This window comes from Oncorhynchus gorbuscha, unplaced genomic scaffold (genome assembly GCF_021184085.1).
Source record: "Oncorhynchus gorbuscha isolate QuinsamMale2020 ecotype Even-year unplaced genomic scaffold, OgorEven_v1.0 Un_scaffold_960, whole genome shotgun sequence".
Taxonomy (NCBI): domain Eukaryota; kingdom Metazoa; phylum Chordata; class Actinopteri; order Salmoniformes; family Salmonidae; genus Oncorhynchus; species Oncorhynchus gorbuscha.
The window spans coordinates 117,501-140,000 of NW_025745895.1; the positions used below are offsets into that span (position 1 = coordinate 117,501).

Genomic DNA, 22,500 nt, shown 5'->3' on the forward strand with positions numbered 1-22,500 from the left:
GTATGGTTTAGTTGCCACGGTAACAAAGACCTGTATGGTTTAGTAGCCACGGTAACAGATACCTGTATGGTTTAGTAGCGATGGTAACAAATACCTGCAGGTTTAGTATCCACGGTAACAAAGACCTGTATGGTTTAGTAGCCACGGTAACAAAGACCTGTATGGTTTAGTAGCCACGGTAACAAAGACCTGTATGGTTTAGTAGCCACGGTAACAAAGACCTGTATGGTTTAGTTGCCACAGTAACAAAGACCTGTATGGTTTAGTAGCCACAGTAACAAAGACCTGTATGGTTTAGTAGCCACGGTAACAAAGACCTGTATGGTTTAGTAGCCACGGTAACAAAGACCTGTATGGTTTAGTAGCCACGGTAACAAAGACCTGTATGGTTTAGTAGCCACGGTAACAAAGACCTGTATGGTTTAGTAGCCACGGTAACACACACACCTGTATGGTTTAGTTGCCACGGTAACAAAGACCTGTATGGTTTAGTTGCCACGGTAACAAAGACCTGTATGGTTTAGTAGCCACGGTAACAGATACCTGTATGGTTTAGTAGCGATGGTAACAAATACCTGCAGGTTTAGTATCCACGGTAACAAAGACCTGTATGGTTTAGTAGCCACGGTAACAAAGACCTGTATGGTTTAGTAGCCACGGTAACAAAGACCTGTATGGTTTAGTAGCCACGGTAACAAAGACCTGTATGGTTTAGTTGCCACAGTAACAAAGACCTGTATGGTTTAGTAGCCACAGTAACAAAGACCTGTATGGTTTAGTTGCCACGGTAACAAAGACCTGTATGGTTTAGTAGCCACGGTAACAAAGACCTGTATGGTTTAGTTGCCACGGTAACAGATACCTGTATGGTTTAGTTGCCACGGTAACAGATACCTGTATGGTTTAGTAGCTACGGTAACAGATACCTGTATGGTTTAGTAGCCACAGTAACAAAGACCTGTATGGTTTAGTAGCCACAGTAACAAAGACCTGTATGGTTTAGTTGCCACGGTAACAAAGACCTGTATGGTTTAGTAGCCACGGTAACAGATACCTGTATGGTTTTGCCGTTCTTGGCGGTGACGACGTCTCCAGGCTTGTTGGCTTTCCCACTGGGCATGTTCTCACAGAGAGGTGCTAGACCTGTTAAGAACACACATTACTACTTCCTGTGGAGAAACCACTACTTCCTGTGGAGAAACCTCTAGCAGACAAGCTGCAGGTCACAGAGAGGTGCTAGACCTGGGGTTAATAACACACATTACCACTTCCTGTGGAGAAACCACTACTTCCTGTGGAGAAACCTCTAGGAGACAAGCTGCAGGTCACAGAGAGGTGCTAGACCTGGGGGGTTAATAACACACATTACCACTTCCTGTGGAGAAACCACTACTTCCTGTAGAGAAACCTCTAGGAGACAAGCTGCAGGTCACAGAGAGGTGCTAGACCTGTTAATAACACACATTACCACTTCCTGTGGAGAAACCACTACTTCCTGTGGAGAAAACTCTAGCAGACAAGCTGCAGGTCACAGAGAGGTGCTAGACCTGGGGGGTTAATAACACACATTACCACTTCCTGTGGAGAAACCACTACTTCCTGTGGAGAAACCTCTAGGAGACAAGCTGCAGGTCACAGAGAGGTGCTAGACCTGTTAATAACACACATTACTACTTCCTGTGGAGAAACCTCTAGGAGACAAGCTGCAGGTCACAGAGAGGTGCTAGACCTGGGGGGTTAATAACACACATTACCACTTCCTGTGGAGAAACCACTACTTCCTGTGGAGAAACCTCTAGGAGACAAGCTGCAGGTCACAGAGAGGTGCTAGACCTGGGGGGTTAATAACACACATTACCACTTCCTGTGGAGAAACCACTACTTCCTGTAGAGAAACCTCTAGGAGACAAGCTGCAGGTCACAGAGAGGTGCTAGACCTGTTAATAACACACATTACCACTTCCTGTGGAGAAACCACTACTTCCTGTGGAGAAAACTCTAGGAGACAAGCTGCAGGTCACAGAGAGGTGCTAGACCTGGGGGGTTAATAACACACATTACCACTTCCTGTGGAGAAACCACTACTTCCTGTGGAGAAACCTCTAGGAGACAAGCTGCAGGTCACAGAGAGGTGCTAGACCTGTTAATAACACACATTACTACTTCCTGTGGAGAAACCTCTAGCAGACAAGCTGCAGGTCACAGAGAGGTGCTAGACCTGGGGGTTAAAACCACATTACCACTTCCTGTGGAGAAAACTACTTCCTGTGGAGAAACCTCTAGGAGACAAGCTGCAGGTCACAGAGAGGTGCTAGACCTGGGGGGTTAATAACACACATTACCACTTCCTGTGGAGAAACCACTACTTCCTGTAGAGAAACCTCTAGGAGACAAGCTGCAGGTCACAGAGAGGTGCTAGACCTGTTAATAACACACATTACCACTTCCTGTGGAGAAACCACTACTTCCTGTGGAGAAAACTCTAGCAGACAAGCTGCAGGTCACAGAGAGGTGCTAGACCTGGGGGGTTAATAACACACATTACCACTTCCTGTGGAGAAACCACTACTTCCTGTGGAGAAACCTCTAGGAGACAAGCTGCAGGTCACAGAGAGGTGCTAGACCTGTTAATAACACACATTACTACTTCCTGTGGAGAAACCTCTAGGAGACAAGCTGCAGGTCACAGAGAGGTGCTAGACCTGGGGGGTTAATAACACACATTACCACTTCCTGTGGAGAAACCACTACTTCCTGTGGAGAAACCTCTAGGAGACAAGCTGCAGGTCACAGAGAGGTGCTAGACCTGTTAATAACACACATTACTACTTCCTGTGGAGAAACCTCTAGGAGACAAGCTGCAGGTCACAGAGAGGTGCTAGACCTGGGGGTTAATAACACACATTACTACTTCCTGTGGAGAAACCTCTAGCAGACAAGCTGCAGGTCACAGAGAGGTGCTAGACCTGGGGGTTAATAACACACATTACTACTTCCTGTGGAGAAACCTCTACTTCCTGTGGAGCAACCTCTAGGAGACAAGCTGCAGGTCACAGAGAGTTGCTAGACCTGTTAATAACACACATTACTACTTCCTGTGGAGAAACCACTACTTCCTGTGGAGAAACTTCTAGGAGACAAGCTGCAGGTCAAACTATAAACCTCTAGCAGACAAGCTGCAGACCAAACTAGAAACCTCTAGCTGCAGACCAAACTAGAGACCTCTAGGAGACAAGCTGCAGACCAAACTAGAGACCTCTAGCAGACAAGCTGCAGACCAAACTAGAAACCTCTAGCAGACAAGCTGCAGACCAAACTAGAGACCTCTAGCAGACAAGCTGCAGACCAAACTAGAGACCTCTAGCAGACAAGCTGCAGACCAAACTAGAAACCTCTAGGAGACAAGCTGCAGACCAAACTAGAAACCTCTAGCAGACAAGCTGCAGACCAAACTAGAAACCTCCAGCTGCAGACCAAACTAGAGACCTCTAGCTGCAGACCAAACTAGAAACCTCTAGCAGACAAGCTGCAGACCAAACTAGAAACCTCCAGCTGCAGACCAAACTAGAAACCTCTAGCAGACAAGCTGCAGACCAAACTAGAAACCTCTAACAGACAAGCTGCAGACCAAACTAGAGACCTCTAGCAGACAAGCTGCAGACCAAACTAGAGACCTCTAGCTGCAGACCAGACAAGCTGCAGACCAAACTAGAAACCTCTAGCAGACAAGCTGCAGACCAAACTAGAGACCAGACAAGCTGCAGACCAAACTAGAAACCTCCAGCTGCAGACCAAACTAGAAACCTCTAGCTGCAGACCAAACTAGAGACCTCTAGCTGCAGACCAAACTAGAGACCTCTAGCTGCAGACCAAACTAGAAACCTCTAACAGACAAGCTGCAGACCAAACTAGAAACCTCTAGCAGACAAGCTGCAGGTCAAACTAGAAACCTCTAGGAGACAAGCTGCAGGTCAAACTAGAAACCTCTAGCAGACAAGCTGCAGACCAAACTAGAAACCTCTAGCAGACAAGCTGCAGACCAAACTAGAAACCTCTAGGAGACAAGCTGCAGGTCAAACTAGAAACCTCTAGGAGACAAGCTGCAGGTCAAACTAGAAACCTCTAGGAGACAAGCTGCAGACCAAACTAGAAACCTCTAACAGACAAGCTGCAGACCAAACTAGAAACCTCTAGCTGCAGACCAAACTAGAAACCTCTAGCTGCAGACCAAACTAGAAACCTCTAGGAGACAAGCTGCAGACCAAACTAGAGACCTCTAGCTGCAGACCAAACTAGAAACCTCTAGCTGCAGACCAAACTAGAAACCTCTAGCTGCAGACCAAACTAGAGACCTCTAGCTGCAGACCAAACTAGAAACCTCTAGCTGCAGACCAAACTAGAAACCTCTAGCTGCAGACCAAACTAGAAACCTCTAGCAGACAAGCTGCAGGTCAAACTAGAAACCTCTAGCAGACAAGCTGCAGACCAAACTAGAAACCTCTAGCAGACAAGCTGCAGACCAAACTAGAAACCTCTAACAGACAAGCTGCAGACCAAACTAGAGACCTCTAGCTGCAGACCAAACTAGAAACCTCCAGCAGACAAGCTGCAGACCAAACTAGAAACCTCGAGGAGACAAGCTGCAGACCAAACTAGAAACCTCTAGGAGACAAGCTGCAGGTCAAACTAGAAACCTCGAGGAGACAAGCTGCAGACCAAACTAGAAACCTCTAACAGACAAGCTGCAGACCAAACTAGAAACCTCGAGGAGACAAGCTGCAGACCAAACTAGAGACCTCTAGCTGCAGACCAAACTAGAAACCTCTAGGAGACAAGCTGCAGACCAAACTAGAAACCTCCAGCTGCAGACCAAACTAGAAACCTCTAGCTGCAGACCAAACTAGAAACCTCAAGCTGCAGGCCAAACTAGAAACCTCTAGCTGCAGACCAAACTAGAAACCTCTAGCTGCAGACCAAACTAGAAACCTCTAGCTGCAGACCAAACTAGAAACCTCTAGCTGCAGACCAAACTAGAGACCTCTAGGAGACAAGCTGCAGGTCAAACTAGAAACCTCTAACAGACAAGCTGCAGACCAAACTAGAAACCTCTAGCAGACAAGCTGCAGACCAAACTAGAAACCTCGAGGAGACAAGCTGCAGACCAAACTAGAAACCTCTAGGAGACAAGCTGCAGACCAAACTAGAAACCTCCAGCAGACAAGCTGCAGACCAAACTAGAAACCTCTAGCTGCAGGTCAAACTAGAAACCTCTAGGAGACAAGCTGCAGACCAAACTAGAGACCTCAAGCTGCAGACCAAACTAGAAACCTCTAGCAGACAAGCTGCAGACCAAACTAGAAACCTCCAGCAGACAAGCTGCAGACCAAACTAGAAACCTCTAGCAGACAAGCTGCAGACCAAACTAGAGACCTCTAGCTGCAGACCAAACTAGAAACCTCTAGCAGACAAGCTGCAGACCAAACTAGAAACCTCTAGGAGACAAGCTGCAGACCAAACTAGAAACCTCTAGCTGCAGACCAAACTAGAAACCTCTAGCAGACAAGCTGCAGACCAAACTAGAAACCTCAAGCTGCAGACCAAACTAGAGACCTCGAGGAGACAAGCTGCAGACCAAACTAGAAACCTCCAGCAGACAAGCTGCAGACCAAACTAGAAACCTCGAGGAGACAAGCTGCAGACCAAACTAGAAACCTCCAGCAGACAAGCTGCAGACCAAACTAGAAACCTCTAGCTGCAGGTCAAACTAGAAACCTCTAGGAGACAAGCTGCAGACCAAACTAGAAACCTCTAGCTGCAGACCAAACTAGAAACCTCTAGCTGCAGACCAAACTAGAGACCTCAAGCTGCAGACCAAACTAGAAACCTCTAGCAGACAAGCTGCAGACCAAACTAGAAACCTCCAGCAGACAAGCTGCAGACCAAACTAGAAACCTCTAGGAGACAAGCTGCAGACCAAACTAGAAACCTCTAGCAGACAAGCTGCAGACCAAATTAGAAACCTCTAGCAGACAAGCTGCAGACCAAACTAGAGACCTCTAGCAGACAAGCTGCAGACCAAACTAGAGACCTCTAGCAGACAAGCTGCAGACCAAACTAGAGACCTCTAGGAGACAAGCTGCAGGTCAAACTAGAAACCTCTAACAGACAAGATGCAGACCAAATTAGAAACCTCTAGCAGACAAGCTGCAGACCAAACTAGAAACCTCTAGCAGACAAGCTGCAGACCAAACTAGAGACCTCTAGCAGACAAGCTGCAGACCAAACTAGAAACCTCTAGCAGACAAGCTGCAGACCAAACTAGAGACCTCTAGCTGCAGACCAAACTAGAGACCTCTAGCAGACAAGCTGCAGACCAAACTAGAAACCTCTAGCAGACAAGCTGCAGACCAAACTAGAAACCTCTAGCTGCAGACCAAACTAGAAACCTCTAGCTGCAGACCAAACTAGAAAAGCTGCAGACCAAACTAGAAACCTCTAGCTGCAGACCAAACTAGAAACCTCTAGCTGCAGACCAAACTAGAGACCTCTAGCTGCAGACCAAACTAGAGACCTCTAGCAGACAAGCTGCAGACCAAACTAGAGACCTCTAGCTGCAGACCAAACTAGAAACCTCTAGCAGACAAGCTGCAGACCAAACTAGAAACCTCTAACAGACAAGCTGCAGACCAAACTAGAAACCTCTAGGAGACAAGCTGCAGACCAAACTAGAAACCTCTAGGAGACAAGCTGCAGACCAAACTAGAAACCTCTAGCTGCAGACCAAACTAGAAACCTCTAGCTGCAGACCAAACTAGAAACCTCTAGGAGACAAGCTGCAGACCAAACTAGAAACCTCTAGGAGACAAGCTGCAGACCAAACTAGAGACCTCTAGGAGACAAGCTGCAGACCAAACTAGAGACCTCTAGGAGACAAGCTGCAGACCAAACTAGAAACCTCTAGGAGACAAGCTGCAGACCAAACTAGAGACCTCTAGGAGACAAGCTGCAGACCAAACTAGAAACCTCTAGCTGCAGACCAAACTAGAGACCTCTAGCTGCAGACCAAACTAGAAACCTCTAGGAGACAAGCTGCAGACCAAACTAGAAACCTCTAGCTGCAGACCAAACTAGAAACCTCTAGCTGCAGACCAAACTAGAGACCTCTAGCAGACAAGCTGCAGACCAAACTAGAAACCTCTAGCTGCAGACCAAACTAGAAACCTCTAGGAGACAAGCTGCAGACCAAACTAGAAACCTCTAGCTGCAGACCAAACTAGAAACCTCTAGGAGACAAGCTGCAGACCAAACTAGAGACCTCTAGGAGACAAGCTGCAGACCAAACTAGAAACCTCTAGCTGCAGACCAAACTAGAAACCTCTAGCTGCAGACCAAACTAGAAACCTCTAGCTGCAGACCAAACTAGAAACCTCTAACAGACAAGCTGCAGACCAAACTAGAAACCTCTAGGAGACAAGCTGCAGACCAAACTAGAAACCTCTAGCTGCAGACCAAACTAGAAAAGCTGCAGACCAAACTAGAAACCTCTAGCTGCAGACCAAACTAGAAACCTCTAGCAGACAAGCTGCAGACCAAACTAGAAACCTCTAGCTGCAGACCAAACTAGAAACCTCTAGCTGCAGACCAAACTAGAAACCTCTAGCTGCAGACCAAACTAGAAACCTCTAGGAGACAAGCTGCAGACCAAACTAGAAACCTCTAGCTGCAGACCAAACTAGAAACCTCTAGCTGCAGACCAAACTAGAAACCTCTAGCTGCAGACCAAACTAGAAACCTCTAGCTGCAGACCAAACTAGAAACCTCTAGGAGACAAGCTGCAGACAAACAAACCCAAACTAGACAAGCTGCAGACCAAACTAGAACCTCTAGGAGACAAGCTGCAGACCAAACTAGAAACCTCTAGCAGACAAGCTGCAGACCAAACTAGAAACCTCTAACAGACAAGCTGCAGACCAAACTAGAAACCTCTAGAGACAAGCTGCAGACCAAACTAGAGACCAGACAAGCTGCAGACCAAACTAGAAACCTCTAGCTGCAGACCAAACTAGAACCTCTAGCAGACAAGCTGCAGACCAAACTAGAAACCTCTAGCAGACAAGCTGCAGACCAAACTAGAAACCTCTAGCTGCAGACCAAACTAGAAACCTCTAGCTGCAGACCAAACTAGAAACCTCTAGGAGACAAGCTGCAGACCAAACTAGAAACCTCTAGCAGACAAGCTGCAGACCAAACTAGAGACCTCTAGCTGCAGACCAAACTAGAAACCTCTAGCTGCAGACCAAACTAGAAACCTCTAGCAGACAAGCTGCAGACCAAACTAGAAACCTCTAGCTGCAGACCAAACTAGAAACCTCTAGCTGCAGACCAAACTAGAAACCTCTAGGAGACAAGCTGCAGACCAAACTAGAAACCTCTAGCTGCAGACCAAACTAGAAACCTCTAGCTGCAGACCAAACTAGAAACCTCTAGCAGACAAGCTGCAGACCAAACTAGAGACCTCTAGCAGACAAGCTGCAGACCAAACTAGAAACCTCTAGCAGACAAGCTGCAGACCAAACTAGAAACCTCTAGGAGACAAGCTGCAGACCAAACTAGAAACCTCTAACAGACAAGCTGCAGACCAAACTAGAGACCTCTAGCTGCAGACCAAACTAGAAACCTCTAGACAAGCAGACCAAACTAGAGAACAAAGCTGCAGACCAAACTAGAAACCTCAAGCTGCAGACCAAACTAGAAACCTCTAGCTGCAGACCAAACTAGAAACCTCTAGCTGCAGACCAAGCTGCAGACCAAACTAGAAACCTCTAGCTGCAGACCAAACTAGAAACCTCTAGCTGCAGACCAAACTAGAAACCTCTAGCTGCAGACCAAACTAGAAACCTCTAGCTGCAGACCAAACTAGAGACCTCTAGCTGCAGACCAAACTAGAAACCTCTAGGAGACAAGCTGCAGACCAAACTAGAAACCTCTAGCTGCAGACCAAACTAGAGACCTCTAGCTGCAGACCAAACTAGAAACCTCTAGGAGACAAGCTGCAGACCAAACTAGAAACCTCTAGCAGACAAGCTGCAGACCAAACTAGAAACCTCTAGCAGACAAGCTGCAGACCAAACTAGAAACCTCTAGGAGACAAGCTGCAGACCAAACTAGAGACCTCTAGCTGCAGACCAAACTAGAGACCTCTAGGAGACAAGCTGCAGACCAAACTAGAGACCTCTAGCAGACAAGCTGCAGGTCAAAATATATATATATATTGTTTGATTACATGGTTTACCAGCATTGGAGTAAAACAAGTTTATATTTTGGGTTCTGTTGAGGGGCTGCACGACTAACTCCAACCCTGTTCCTGGAGAGATACCCTCCTGTAGGTTTTAACTCCAACCCTGTTCCTGGAGAGATACCCTCCTGGAGTTAAAACCTACAGGAGGGTCGGGGAGCCCTGCTCTAGACACTGATTGGCTAGCGCGTCACGTCGCCGCAAGCTCACCTATGATGTTGATTGGCAGGTTGAGGGCTGCTGCCGTGACGATGGCGGAACACACCGTGGCGGCTCCTCCCATATCAGCCCTCATCGCAGACCATACCTGACGGAGGCTTTAGACTGATCCCACCACTAGAAAGAGAGAGAGAGACAGAGAGAGACAGAGACAGAGACAGAGAGAGAGAGCTGAGAGAGAGACGGAGAGAGAGAGAGACAGAGAGAGACAGAGACAGAGGAGAAGAGACAGAGAGAGAGACACAGAGAGAGAGACACAGAGAGAGAGACAGAGAGCAGACAGAGAGAGACAGAGAGAGACAGAGAAGAGAGAGAGAGAGAGAGAGAGAGAAGAGAGAGAGAGAGAGAGAGAGACAGAGAGAGAGAGACAGAGAGAGAGAGACAGAGAGAGACCAGAGAGAGAGAGAGAGAGAGAGAGAGCTGCAGACCAGAGAGAGAGAGAGAGAGAGAGAGAGACAGACAGAGAGAGCAGAGAGAAAGAGAGAGAAAGAGAGAGAGCAGACAGAGCTGCAGGTCAGAGAGAGAGAGAGAGAGAGCAGAGAAGCTGCAGACCAGAGACTAGAGAGATAGAGAGACAGAGACAGAGACAGAGAGACAGAGAGAGAGACAGAGAGACAGAGAGAGAGCAGACAGAGCAGAGAGACCAGACAGAAGACAGACAGAGAGAGACAGACCAAGAGAGACAGACAGAGAGACAGACAGACAGAGAGAGACAGAGAGAGAGAGACCTCTAGAGCAGACCAGAAGAGAGAGACAGAGAGAGCAGAGAGAGAGACAGAGAGACAGAGGGAGAGAGAGAGAGACAGAGAGAGAGCAGACCAGACTAGAGAGAGAGAGCAGAGAAGAGAGAGAGACAGAGAGAGACAGCAGAGAGAGAGAGAGAGAGAGAGAGACAGAGAGAGAGAGAGACAGACAGAGACTAGAGACAGAGAGAGACAGAGAGACAGAGAGCAGAGAGAAACTAGAGAGACCTCTAGGAGACAGAGAGAGAGCAGACCAGAGAGAGAGAGAGAGAGAGAGAGAGAGAGACAGAGAGCAGACCAGACAGAGAGAGAGAGACAGAGAGAGACAAGAGAGACCAGAACTAGAGAGAGAGAGAGCAGAGAGAGACAGACCAAAGAGAGAACAGAGAGACAGACAGAGACAGAGAGAGACAGAGACAGAGAGAGAGAGAGAGAGAGACAAGAGCAGACCAGAACTAGAGAGAGAGAGAGAGAGACAAGAGCAGACCAAACTAGAGAGAGAGAGAGACAAGAGAGAGACCAAGACTAGAGAGAGACAGAACAGACAGAGAGAGACAGAGAGAGACAGAGAGACAGAGAGAGACAGCAGACCAAGACAGAGAGACAAGAGACAGAGAGAGAGAGAGAGACAGAGACAAACTAGAAACAGAGAGACAGAGAGAGAGAGACAGAGAGAAGAGAGACAGAGAGAGAGGGACAGAGAGACAGAGAGACCTCTAGCAGAGAGAGAGAGAGACAGGACTAGAGAACCTCAGAGAGAGACAGAGACAGAGAGAGAGAGGAAACAACAAGAGAGAGAGAGCAGACAGAGCTGACACCAAAGAGAGAGACCTCTAGCTGAACAGACCAGAGAAAGAACGCTGGACTGAGACAGCTGCAGACCAAACTAGAGACCTCTATAATGTCAGACAAGCTGAGCAGACCAAGAGAGGAGAGACCTCTAGAGAGACACAAAGAGTCAGAACTAGAAAGACAGAGAGATCCCAGAGAGCAGCAGACCAAACAGAGAGACACAGAGTATATAATATAGAGACAAGAACCAAGAGATAAGAGACCAGAGACTAGAGACAGAGAGACCCAGAGAGACAGAGAAGCTGACAGAGTCAAACAGAGAGAGACAGAGACAGAGAGACACAGAGAGAGACAGAGACAGAGAGACACAGCTGAGACAAACAGAGAGACAGAGAGAGAGGGACAACTGTAGAGAGAGAGACAGAGACAAGAGATAGAGTAAGTAACAGTTAACAGTTGTATCAATTAAATGAGTCTAGGAATCTTTATAAAAACGCTGAACCAACTGATATTTTAACCACTAGCTGTGAACCAACACAGTGAACAGAGCACCCTGATTGGACAGCAGTGACGTGTGAACCAAATGTGTGCGCGTGAACCTGTCAAAGGCTGATGAACCAAACTTGAAACCAGCAGTAGAGGACACTGTGTGTTGTCAGGACAACCGTTGTAGTGTAGCTCCAGGAAGACAGGCGGTTCCTCTGAGCCTAAAACAACAAAACAAAACCAAACGTTTCTTTGTCACAGGAGACGGCAGGATATAAACGGTGAAATGATCTCTGGTGAGTTCTCCTCTCAACAGTAACAATATCAACAACAAAACATGAGGAAACAACAACTCTGTTTTCCCTTTTAAATGTCGCTGGAGGCTGCTGAACCAACTGTATATAATATAATGTCGCTGTAGGCTGAACCAACTGTATATAATATAATGTCGCTGGAGGCTGCTGAACCAACTGTATATAATATAATGTCTCTGGAGGCTGCTGAACCAACTGTATATAATATAATGAGGCTGAACCAACTGGAGGCTGAACCAACTGTATATAATATAATGTCACTGGAGGCTGAACCAACTGTATATAATATAATGTCAACTGGAGGCTGCTGAACCAACTGTATATAATATAATGTCGCTGGAGGCTGCTGAACCAACTGTATATAATATAATGTCGCTGGAGGCTGAACCAACTGTATATAATATAATGTCTGAACCAACTGGAGGCTGCTGAACCAACTGTATATAATATAATGTCGCTGGAGGCTGAACAACAACTGTACTGTTATAATATAATGTCGCTGGAGGCTGCTGAACCAACTGTATATAATATAATGTCGCTGGAGGCTGAACCAACTGTATATAATATAATGTCGCTGGAGGCTGAACCAACTGTATATAATATAATGTATATAATATAATGTCGCTGGAGGCTGAACCAACTGTATATAATATAATGTCGCGGAGGCTGAACCAACTGTATATAATATAATGTCTGAACCAACTGTATATAATATAATGGCTGGAGGCTGAACCAACTGTATATAATATAATGTCGCTGGAGGCTGAACCAACTGTATATAATATAATGTCTGAACCAACTGGAGGCTGAACCAACTGTATATAATATAATGTCGCTGGAGGCTGAACCAACTGTATATAATATAATGTCGCTGGAGGCTGAACCAACTGTATATAATATAATGTCGCTGGAGGCTGAACCAACTGTATATAATATAATGTCGCTGGAGGGCTGAACCAACTGTATATAATATAATGTCGCTGGAGGCTGAACCAACTGTATATAATATAATGTCGCTGGAGGCTGAACCAACTGTATATAATATAATGTCACTGGAGGCTGAACCAACTGTATATAATATAATGTCGAACCAACTGGAGGCTGAACCAACTGTATATAATATAATGTCGCTGGAGCTGCTGAACCAACTGTATATAATATAATGTCGCTGGAGGCTGCTGAACCAACTGTATATAATATAAATGTGAACCAACTGTATATAATATAATGCTGGAGGCTGAACCAACTGTATATAATATAATGTGGAGGCGAACCAACTGGAGGCTGAACCAACTGTATATAATATAATGTCGCTGGAGCTGCTGAACCAACTGTATATAATATAATGTCGCTGGAGGCTGCTGAACCAACTGTATATAATATAATGTCGCTGGAGGCTGAACCAACTGTATATAATATAATGTCGCTGGAGGCTGCTGAACCAACTGTATATAATATAATGTCGCTGGAGGCTGCTGAACCAACTGTATATAATATAATGTCGCTGGAGGCTGAACCAACTGTATATAATATAATGTGAACCAACGCTGAGGCTGAACCAACTGTATATAATATAATGTCGCTGGAGGCTGCTGAACCAACTGTATATAATATAATGTCGCTGGAGGCTGCTGAACCAACTGTATATAATATAATGTCGCTGGAGGCTGAACCAACTGTATATAATATAATGTCGCTGGAGGCTGAACCAACTGTATATAATATAATGTCGCTGGAGGCTGAGGCTGATACCAACTGTATATAATATAATGTCGCTGGAGGCTGAACCAACTGTATATAATATAATGTCGCTGGAGGCTGAACCAACTGTATATAATATAATGTCGCTGGAGGCTGAACCAACTGTATATAATATAATGTCGCTGGAGGCTGCTGAACCAACTGTATATAATATAATGTCGCTGGAGGCTGAACCAACTGTATATAATATAATGTCGCTGGAGGCTGAACCAACTGTATATAATATAATGTCGCTGGAGGCTGCTGAACCAACTGTATATAATATAATGTCGCTGGAGGCTGAACCAACTGTATATAATATAATGTCGCTGGAGGCTGAACCAACTGTATATAATATAATGTCGCTGGAGGCTGAACCAACTGTATATAATATAATGTCGCTGGAGGCTGAACCAACTGTATATAATATAATGTCGCTGGAGGCTGAACCAACTGTATATAATATAATGTCGCTGGAGGCTGAACCAACTGTATATAATATAATGTCGCTGGAGGCTGAACCAACTGTATATAATATAATGTCGCTGGAGGCTGAACCAACTGTATATAATATAATGTCGCTGGAGGCTGAACCAACTGTATATAATATAATGTCGCTGGAGGCTGAACCAACTGTATATAATATAATGCTGAACCAACTGCTGGAGGCTGAACCAACTGTATATAATATAATGTCGCTGGAGGCTGAACCAACTGTATATATAATATAATGTCGCTGGAGGCTGAACCAACTGTATATAATATAATGTCGCTGGAGGCTGAACCAACTGTATATAATATAAGGCTGGAGGCTGAACCAACTGTATATAATATAATGTCGCTGGAGGCTGAACCAACTGTATATAATATAATGTCGCTGGAGGCTGAACCAACTGTATATAATATAATGTCGCTGGAGGCTGCTGAACCAACTGTATATAATATAATGTCGCTGGAGGCTGCTGAACCAACTGTATATAATATAATGTCGCTGGAGGCTGAACCAACTGTATATAATATAATGTCGCTGGAGGCTGCTGAACCAACTGTATATAATATAATGTCGCTGGAGCTGCTGAACCAACTGTATATAATATAATGTCGCTGGAGGCTGAACCAACTGTATATAATATAATGTCGCTGGATGGCTGCTGAACCAACTGTATATAATATAATGTCTGAGGCTGAACCAACTGGAGGCTGAACCAACTGTATATAATATAATGTCGCTGGAGGCTGAACCAACTGTATATAATATAATGTCGCTGGAGGCTGAACCAACTGTATATAATATAATGTCGCTGGAGGAGAGGCAGCTGAACCAACTGTATATAATATAATGACGCTGGAGGCTGCTGAACCAACTGTATATAATATAATGTCGCTGGAGGCTGCTGAACCAACTGTATATAATATAATGTCGCTGGAGGCTGAACCAACTGTATATAATATAATGTCTGAACCAACTGGAGGCTGAACCAACTGTATATAATATAATGTCGCTGGAGCTGCTGAACCAACTGTATATAATATAATGTCGCTGGAGGCTGAACCAACTGGAGGCTGAACCAACTGTATATAATATAATGTCGCTGGAGGCTGCTGAACCAACTGTATATAATATAATGTCGCTGGAGGCTGAACCAACTGTATATAATATAATGTCGCTGGAGGCTGAACCAACTGTATATAATATAATGCTGAACCAACGCTGGAGGCTGCTGAACCAACTGTATATAATATAATGTCGCTGGAGGCTGAACCAACTGTATATAATATAATGTCGCTGGAGGCTGCTGAACCAACTGTATATAATATAATGTCGCTGGAGGCTGAACCAACTGTATATAATATAATGTCGCTGGAGGCTGAACCAACTGTATATAATATAATGTCGCTGGAGGCTGAACCAACTGTATATAATATAATGTCGCTGGAGGCTGCTGAACCAACTGTATATAATATAATGTCGCTGGAGGCTGCTGAACCAACTGTATATAATATAATGTCGCTGGAGGCTGAACCAACTGTATATAATATAATGTCGCTGGAGGCTGAACCAACTGTATATAATATAATGTCGCTGGAGGCTGAACCAACTGTATATAATATAATGTCGCTGGAGGCTGAACCAACTGTATATAATATAATGTCGCTGGAGGCTGAACCAACTGTATATAATATAATGTCGCTGAACCAACTGTATATAATATAATGGCTGCTGAACCAACTGTATATAATATAATGTCGCTGGAGGCTGAACCAACTGTATATAATATAATGTCGCTGGAGGCTGAACCAACTGTATATAATATAATGTCGCTGGAGGCTGAACCAACTGTATATAATATAATGTCGCTGGAGGCTGAACCAACTGTATATAATATAATGTCGCTGGAGGCTGAACCAACTGTATATAATATAATGTCGCTGGAGGCTGAACCAACTGTATATAATATAATGTCGCTGGAGGCTGAACCAACTGTATATAATATAATGTCGCTGTAGGCTGAACCAACTGCTGAACCAACTGTATATAATATAATGTCGCTGGAGGCTGAACCAACTGTATATAATATAATGTCGCTGGAGGCTGAACCAACTGTATATAATATAATGTCGCTGGAGGCTGAACCAACTGTATATAATATAATGTCGCTGGAGGCTGAACCAACTGTATATAATATAATGTCGCTGTAGGCTGAACCAACTGTATATAATATAATGTCGCTGGAGGCTGAACCAACTGTATATAATATAATGTCGCTGGAGGCTGAACCAACTGTATATAATATAATGTCGCTATATAATATAATGTCGCTGGAGGCTGAACCAACTGTATATAATATAATGTCGCTGGAGGCTGAACCAACTGTATATAATATAATGTCGCTGGAGGCTGAACCAACTGTATATAATATAATGTCGCTGGAGGCTGAACCAACTGTATATAATATAATGACGCTGGAGGCTGAACCAACTGTATATAATATAATGTCGCTGGAGGCTGCTGAACCAACTGTATATAATATAATGACGCTGGAGGCTGAACCAACTGTATATAATATAATGACGCTGGAGGCTGAACCAACTGTATATAATATAATGTCGCTGGAGGCTGAACCAACTGTATATAATATAATGTCGCTGGAGGCTGAACCAACTGTATATAATATAATGTCGCTGGAGGCTGAACCAACTGTATATAATATAATGTCGCTGCTGAACCAACTGTATATAATATAATGGCTGCTGAACCAACTGTAGGCTGCTGAACCAACTGTATATAATATAATGTCGCTGGAGGCTGCTGAACCAACTGTATATAATATAATGTCGCTGGAGGCTGAACCAACTGTATATAATATAATGTCGCTGGAGGCTGAACCAACTGTATATAATATAATGTCGCTGGAGGCTGAACCAACTGTATATAATATAATGTCGCTGGAGGCTGAACCAACTGTATATAATATAATGTCGCTGGAGGCTGAACCAACTGTATATAATATAATGTCGCTGTAGGCTGCTGAACCAACTGTATATAATATAATGTCGCTGGAGGCTGAACCAACTGTATATAATATAATGTCGCTGGAGGCTGAACCAACTGTATATAATATAATGACGCTGGAGGCTGAACCAACTGTATATAATATAATGTCGCTGGAGGCTGAACCAACTGTATATAATATAATGTCGCTGGAGGCTGAACCAACTGTATATAATATAATGTCGCTGGAGGCTGAACCAACTGTATATAATATAATGACGCTGGAGGCTGAACCAACTGTATATAATATAATGTCGCTGTAGGCTGCTGAACCAACTGTATATAATATAATGTCGCTGGAGGCTGAACCAACTGTATATAATATAATGTCGCTGGAGGCTGAACCAACTGTATATAATATAATGTCTCTGGAGGCTGAACCAACTGTATATAATATAATGTCGCTGTAGGCTGCTGAACCAACTGTATATAATATAATGTCGCTGTAGGCTGAACCAACTGTATATAATATAATGTCGCTGGAGGCTGAACCAACTGTATATAATATAATGTCGCTGGAGGCTGAACCAACTGTATATAATATAATGCTGGAGGCTGAACCAACTGTATATAATATAATGAGGCTGCTGAACCAACTGTATATAATATAATGTCGCTGGAGGCTGAACCATCTGAGGAACCATCCCATCTATCACCTTTAGAAACACTGAGGAACCATCCCATCTATCACCTTTAGAAACACTGAGGAACACTCCCATCTATCACCTTTAGAAACACTGAGGAACGCTCCCATCTATCACCTTTAGAAACACTGAGGAACCATCCCATCTATCACCTTTAGAAACACTGAGGAACCATCCCATCTATCACCTTTAGAAACACTGAGGAACCATCCCATCTATCACCTTTAGAAACACTGAGGAACCCTCCCATCCATCACCTTTAGAAACACTGAGGAACCATCCCATCTATCACCTTTAGAAACACTGAGGAACCATCCCATCTATCACCTTTAGAAACACTGAGGAACCCTCCCATCTATCACCTTTAGAAACACTGAGGAACCATCCCATCTATCACCTTTAGAAACACTGAGGAACCCTCCCATCTATCACCTTTAGAAACACTGAGGAACCATCCCATCTATCACCTTTAGAAACACTGAGGAACCCTCCCATCTATCACCTTTAGAAACACTGAGGAACCCTCCCATCTATCACCTTTAGAAACACTGAGGAACCCTCCCATCTATCACCTTTAGAAACACTGAGGAACCATCCCATCTATCACCTTTAGAAACACTGAGGAACCATCCCATCTATCACCTTTAGAAACACTGAGGAACCATCCCATCTATCACCTTTAGAAACACTGAGGAACGCTCCCATCTGCTGCTCCTCTATCCACTCTTGAGACCTGCACACACACACACACACACACACACACACACACACACACACACACACACACACACACACACACACACACACACACACACACACACACACACACACACACACACACACACACACACACACACGTTAATGACATTCGTAATAAACCTTTTGTCAAAATAAATGTTACATCCTGACTCCTCCCCCTCCCGCATCCCTCGTCCCCCCAGTCCCTCCTCTTCCCTCCAGTCTCTCCTCTTCCCTCCTCCCCCTCCCACCCCCCAGTCCCTCCTCCCCCCACTCCCGCATCCCCCAGTCCCTCCTCTTCCCTCCAGTCTCTCCTCTTCCCTCCCTCCCCCTCCCACCCCCCCAGTCCCTCCTCCCCCACTCCCGCATCCCTCGTCCCCCCAGTCCCCTCCAGTCTCTCCTCTTCCTCCTCATCCCCCAGTCCCTCCTCTTCCCTCCAGTCCCTCCTCTTCCTCCCTCCTCTTCCTCCCTCCCCCAGTCCCTCCCCCAGTCCCTCCTCCAGTCCCTCCCCCAGTCCCTCCTCCAGTCCCTCCCCCAGTCCCTCCTCCAGCCCCTCCTCCAGTCCCTCCCCTTCCTCCTCTAGTCCCTCCCCCCAGTACCCCTCTGTACCTCTTATGGACGGTGACGTGGTCGGCGTAGGGAGCCAGTCTGTTTGTGATGGTGTCAGCGAAGACTGACGGAGTGACATGATTGGCTGGAGCTTCCATCAGGTAACGGGCCAGGTTCTGCCCCTCTCCGTACAACACGCCCTTCTCCCAGCCAGACACACATCCACTGGACACACACACAGGTTACAGAGAGTCAGTGGATGTCCGTGTTTGTGTGTGTCTCTGTGTGTGTGTGTGTGTGTGTGTGTGTGTGTGTGTGTGTGTGTGTGTGTGTGTGTGTGTGTGTGTGTGTGTGTGTGTGTGTGTGTGTGTGTGTGTCTCTGTGTGTGTGTGTGTCTCTGTGTGTGTGTGTGTCTCTGTGTGTGTCTGTGTCTGTGTCTCTGTGTGTGTGTGTCTCTGTGTGTGTGTGTCTCTGTGTGTGTCTGTGTCTGTGTCTGTGTCTGTGTGTGTGTGTGTGTGTGTCTGTGTCTGTGTCTGTGTCTGTGTGTGTCTGTGTGTGTGTGTGTGTGTGTGTGTGTGTGTGTGTGTGTGTGTGTGTGTGTGTGTGTGTGTGTGTGTGTGTGTGTGTGTGTGTGTGTGTGTGTGTGTGTACCTGCCGTGCAGCTGTGTGGTGACTCTGGTCTTCTTCTTGGTTTTCAGGTCATCGTAAGTAAACAGCCCAAGAACAGCTCCCTCTGCTGCAGACTGGCTGTCATTACACCCATCCACCTCTATATGGGTCAACACATGGTTCTGGAGAACCCTGCAGCCTCCTGACAGACAGACTGGCTGTTATTAAACCCACCTCTATATGGGTCAACACATGGTTCAGGAGAACCCAGACAGACTGGCTGTTATTAAACCCACCTCTATATGGGTCAACACATGGTTCTGGAGAACCCTGCAGCCTCCTGACAGACAGACTGGCTGTCATTAAACCCACCTCTATATGGGTCAACACATGGTTCTGGAGAACCCAGACAGACTGGCTGTTATTAAACCCATCCACCTCTATATGGGTCAACACATGGTTCTGGAGAACCCAGACAGACTGGCTGTTATTAAACCCATCCACCTCTTTATGGGTCAACACATGGTTCTGGAGAACCCAGACAGACTGGCTGTTATTAAACCCACCTCTATATGGGTCAACACATGGTTCTGGAGAACCCAGACAGACTGGCTGTCATTAAACCCACCTCTATATGGGTCAACACATGGTTCTGGAGAACCCAGACAGACTGGCTGTTATTAAACCCACCCACCTCTATATGGGTCAACACATGGTTCAGGAGAACCCAGACAGACTGGCTGTTATTAAACCCACCTCTATATGGGTCAACACATGGTTCTGGAGAACCCAGACAGACTGGCTGTTATTAAACCCACCTCTATATGGGTCAACACATGGTTCTGGAGAACCCTGCAGCCTCCTGACAGACAGACTGGCTGTCATTAAACCCACCTCTATATGGGTCAACACATGGTTCTGGAGAACCCAGACAGACTGGCTGTTATTAAACCCACCCACCTCTATATGGGTCAACACATGGTTCAGGAGAACCCAGACAGACTGGCTGTTATTAAACCCACCTCTATATGGGTCAACACATGGTTCTGGAGAACCCAGACAGACTGGCTGTTATTAAACCCACCTCTATATGGGTCAACACATGGTTCTGGAGAACCCTGCAGCCTCCTGACAGACAGACTGGCTGTCATTAAACCCACCTCTATATGGGTCAACACATGGTTCTGGAGAACCCAGACAGACTGGCTGTTATTAAACCCATCCACCTCTATATGGGTCAACACATGGTTCTGGAGAACCCAGACAGACTGGCTGTTATTAAACCCACCTCTATATGGGTCAACACATGGTTCTGGAGAACCCAGACAGACTGGCTGTTATTAAACCCATCCACCTCTATATGGGTCAACACATGGTTCTGGAGAACCCAGACAGACTGGCTGTTATTAAACCCAGAGTTGGTAGAATCACATTCAAGGTTTATTGGTACTAAGAGTCACAGAGGTTTATTGGTACTAAGAGGTGCTTCTAAGAGGTGCTTCACCAAGTATAAACTCTGGGCTGTGAAGACAGACACTATCAACACATCTTGGTTTGTTACCTCTTAGAAAACATACTAAATATTTGACTGATAAAACGTGGAGCAGGTTGTGTATAGATCACTAAGAACGGTACCATCACACACACACACACACGTAAAAGGAGAGACTCACCTGCTATAGCAGCCCTGATGTTCTCCTTACAGGTGTCCCAGTACTCTGTTCCACACACACCCAGAGAGTTCCTCCCTAGACCAACTACTGCTATGCATGGGAAGTCCTGTATGCACACACACACACACACACACACACACACACACACACACACACACACACACACACACACACACACACACACACACACACACACACACACACACGGTAATTATTAAGCGTGTATCGTCTTGCTCTCATCTATAATATCTGCTTCATCCTGCTGCTCAGTGAGATGACGAGTTTAATATCGGTTGTTACAGCGTCACTACAGTTAATTTATATATTACCTCATGAAGACCGTAGAATATTCTGCTAATATAGTTAATATATATATTACCTCATGAAGACTGTAGAATATTCTGGTAATATAGTTAATATATATATTACCTCGTGAAGACTGTAGAATATTCTGGTAATATATATTACCTCATGAAGACCGCAGAATATTCTGGTAATATAGTTAATATATATATTACCTCATGAAGACCGCAGAATATTCTGGTAATATAGTTAATATATATATTACCTCGTGAAGACCGTAGAATATTCTGGTAATATAGTTAATATATATATTACCTCATGAAGACCGTAGAATATTCTGGTAATATATATTACCTCATGAAGACCGTAGAATATTCTGGTAATATAGTTAATATATATATTACCTCGTGAAGACCGTAGAATATTCTGCTAATATAGTTAATATATATATTACCTCATGAAGACCGTAGAATATTCTGGTAATATATATTACCTCATGAAGACTGTAGAATATTCTGGTAATATAGTTAATATATTTATTACCTCATGAAGACTGTAGAACATTCTGGTAATATAGTTAATATATTTATTACCTCATGAAGACCGTAGAATATTCTGGTAATATATATTACCTCATGAAGACTGTAGAATATTCTGGTAATATAGTTAATATATTTATTACCTCATGAAGACCGTAGAATATTCTGGTAATATATATTACCTCATGAAGACCGTAGAATATTCTGGTAATATATATTACCTCATGAAGACTGTAGAATATTCTGGTAATATAGTTAATATATTTATTACCTCATGAAGACCGTAGAATATTCTGGTAATAT

General features: G+C 44.9%; 1 protein-coding gene across 1 annotated transcript in view; it reads right to left on the reverse strand.

Moving 5' to 3' along the window:
• Positions 1–22,500, reverse strand: part of LOC124020866 (cytosol aminopeptidase-like) — a 34,558-nt gene that overhangs the window by 5,247 nt on the left and 6,811 nt on the right. The window contains 8 exon segments of the mRNA XM_046336162.1: positions 1,055–1,143; positions 9,506–9,596; positions 9,598–9,649; positions 11,672–11,756; positions 18,464–18,519; positions 19,134–19,298; positions 19,725–19,884; positions 21,356–21,461. Of these exon segments, the coding sequence (XP_046192118.1) occupies positions 1,055–1,143; positions 9,506–9,596; positions 9,598–9,649; positions 11,672–11,756; positions 18,464–18,519; positions 19,134–19,298; positions 19,725–19,884; positions 21,356–21,461 (804 nt within the window).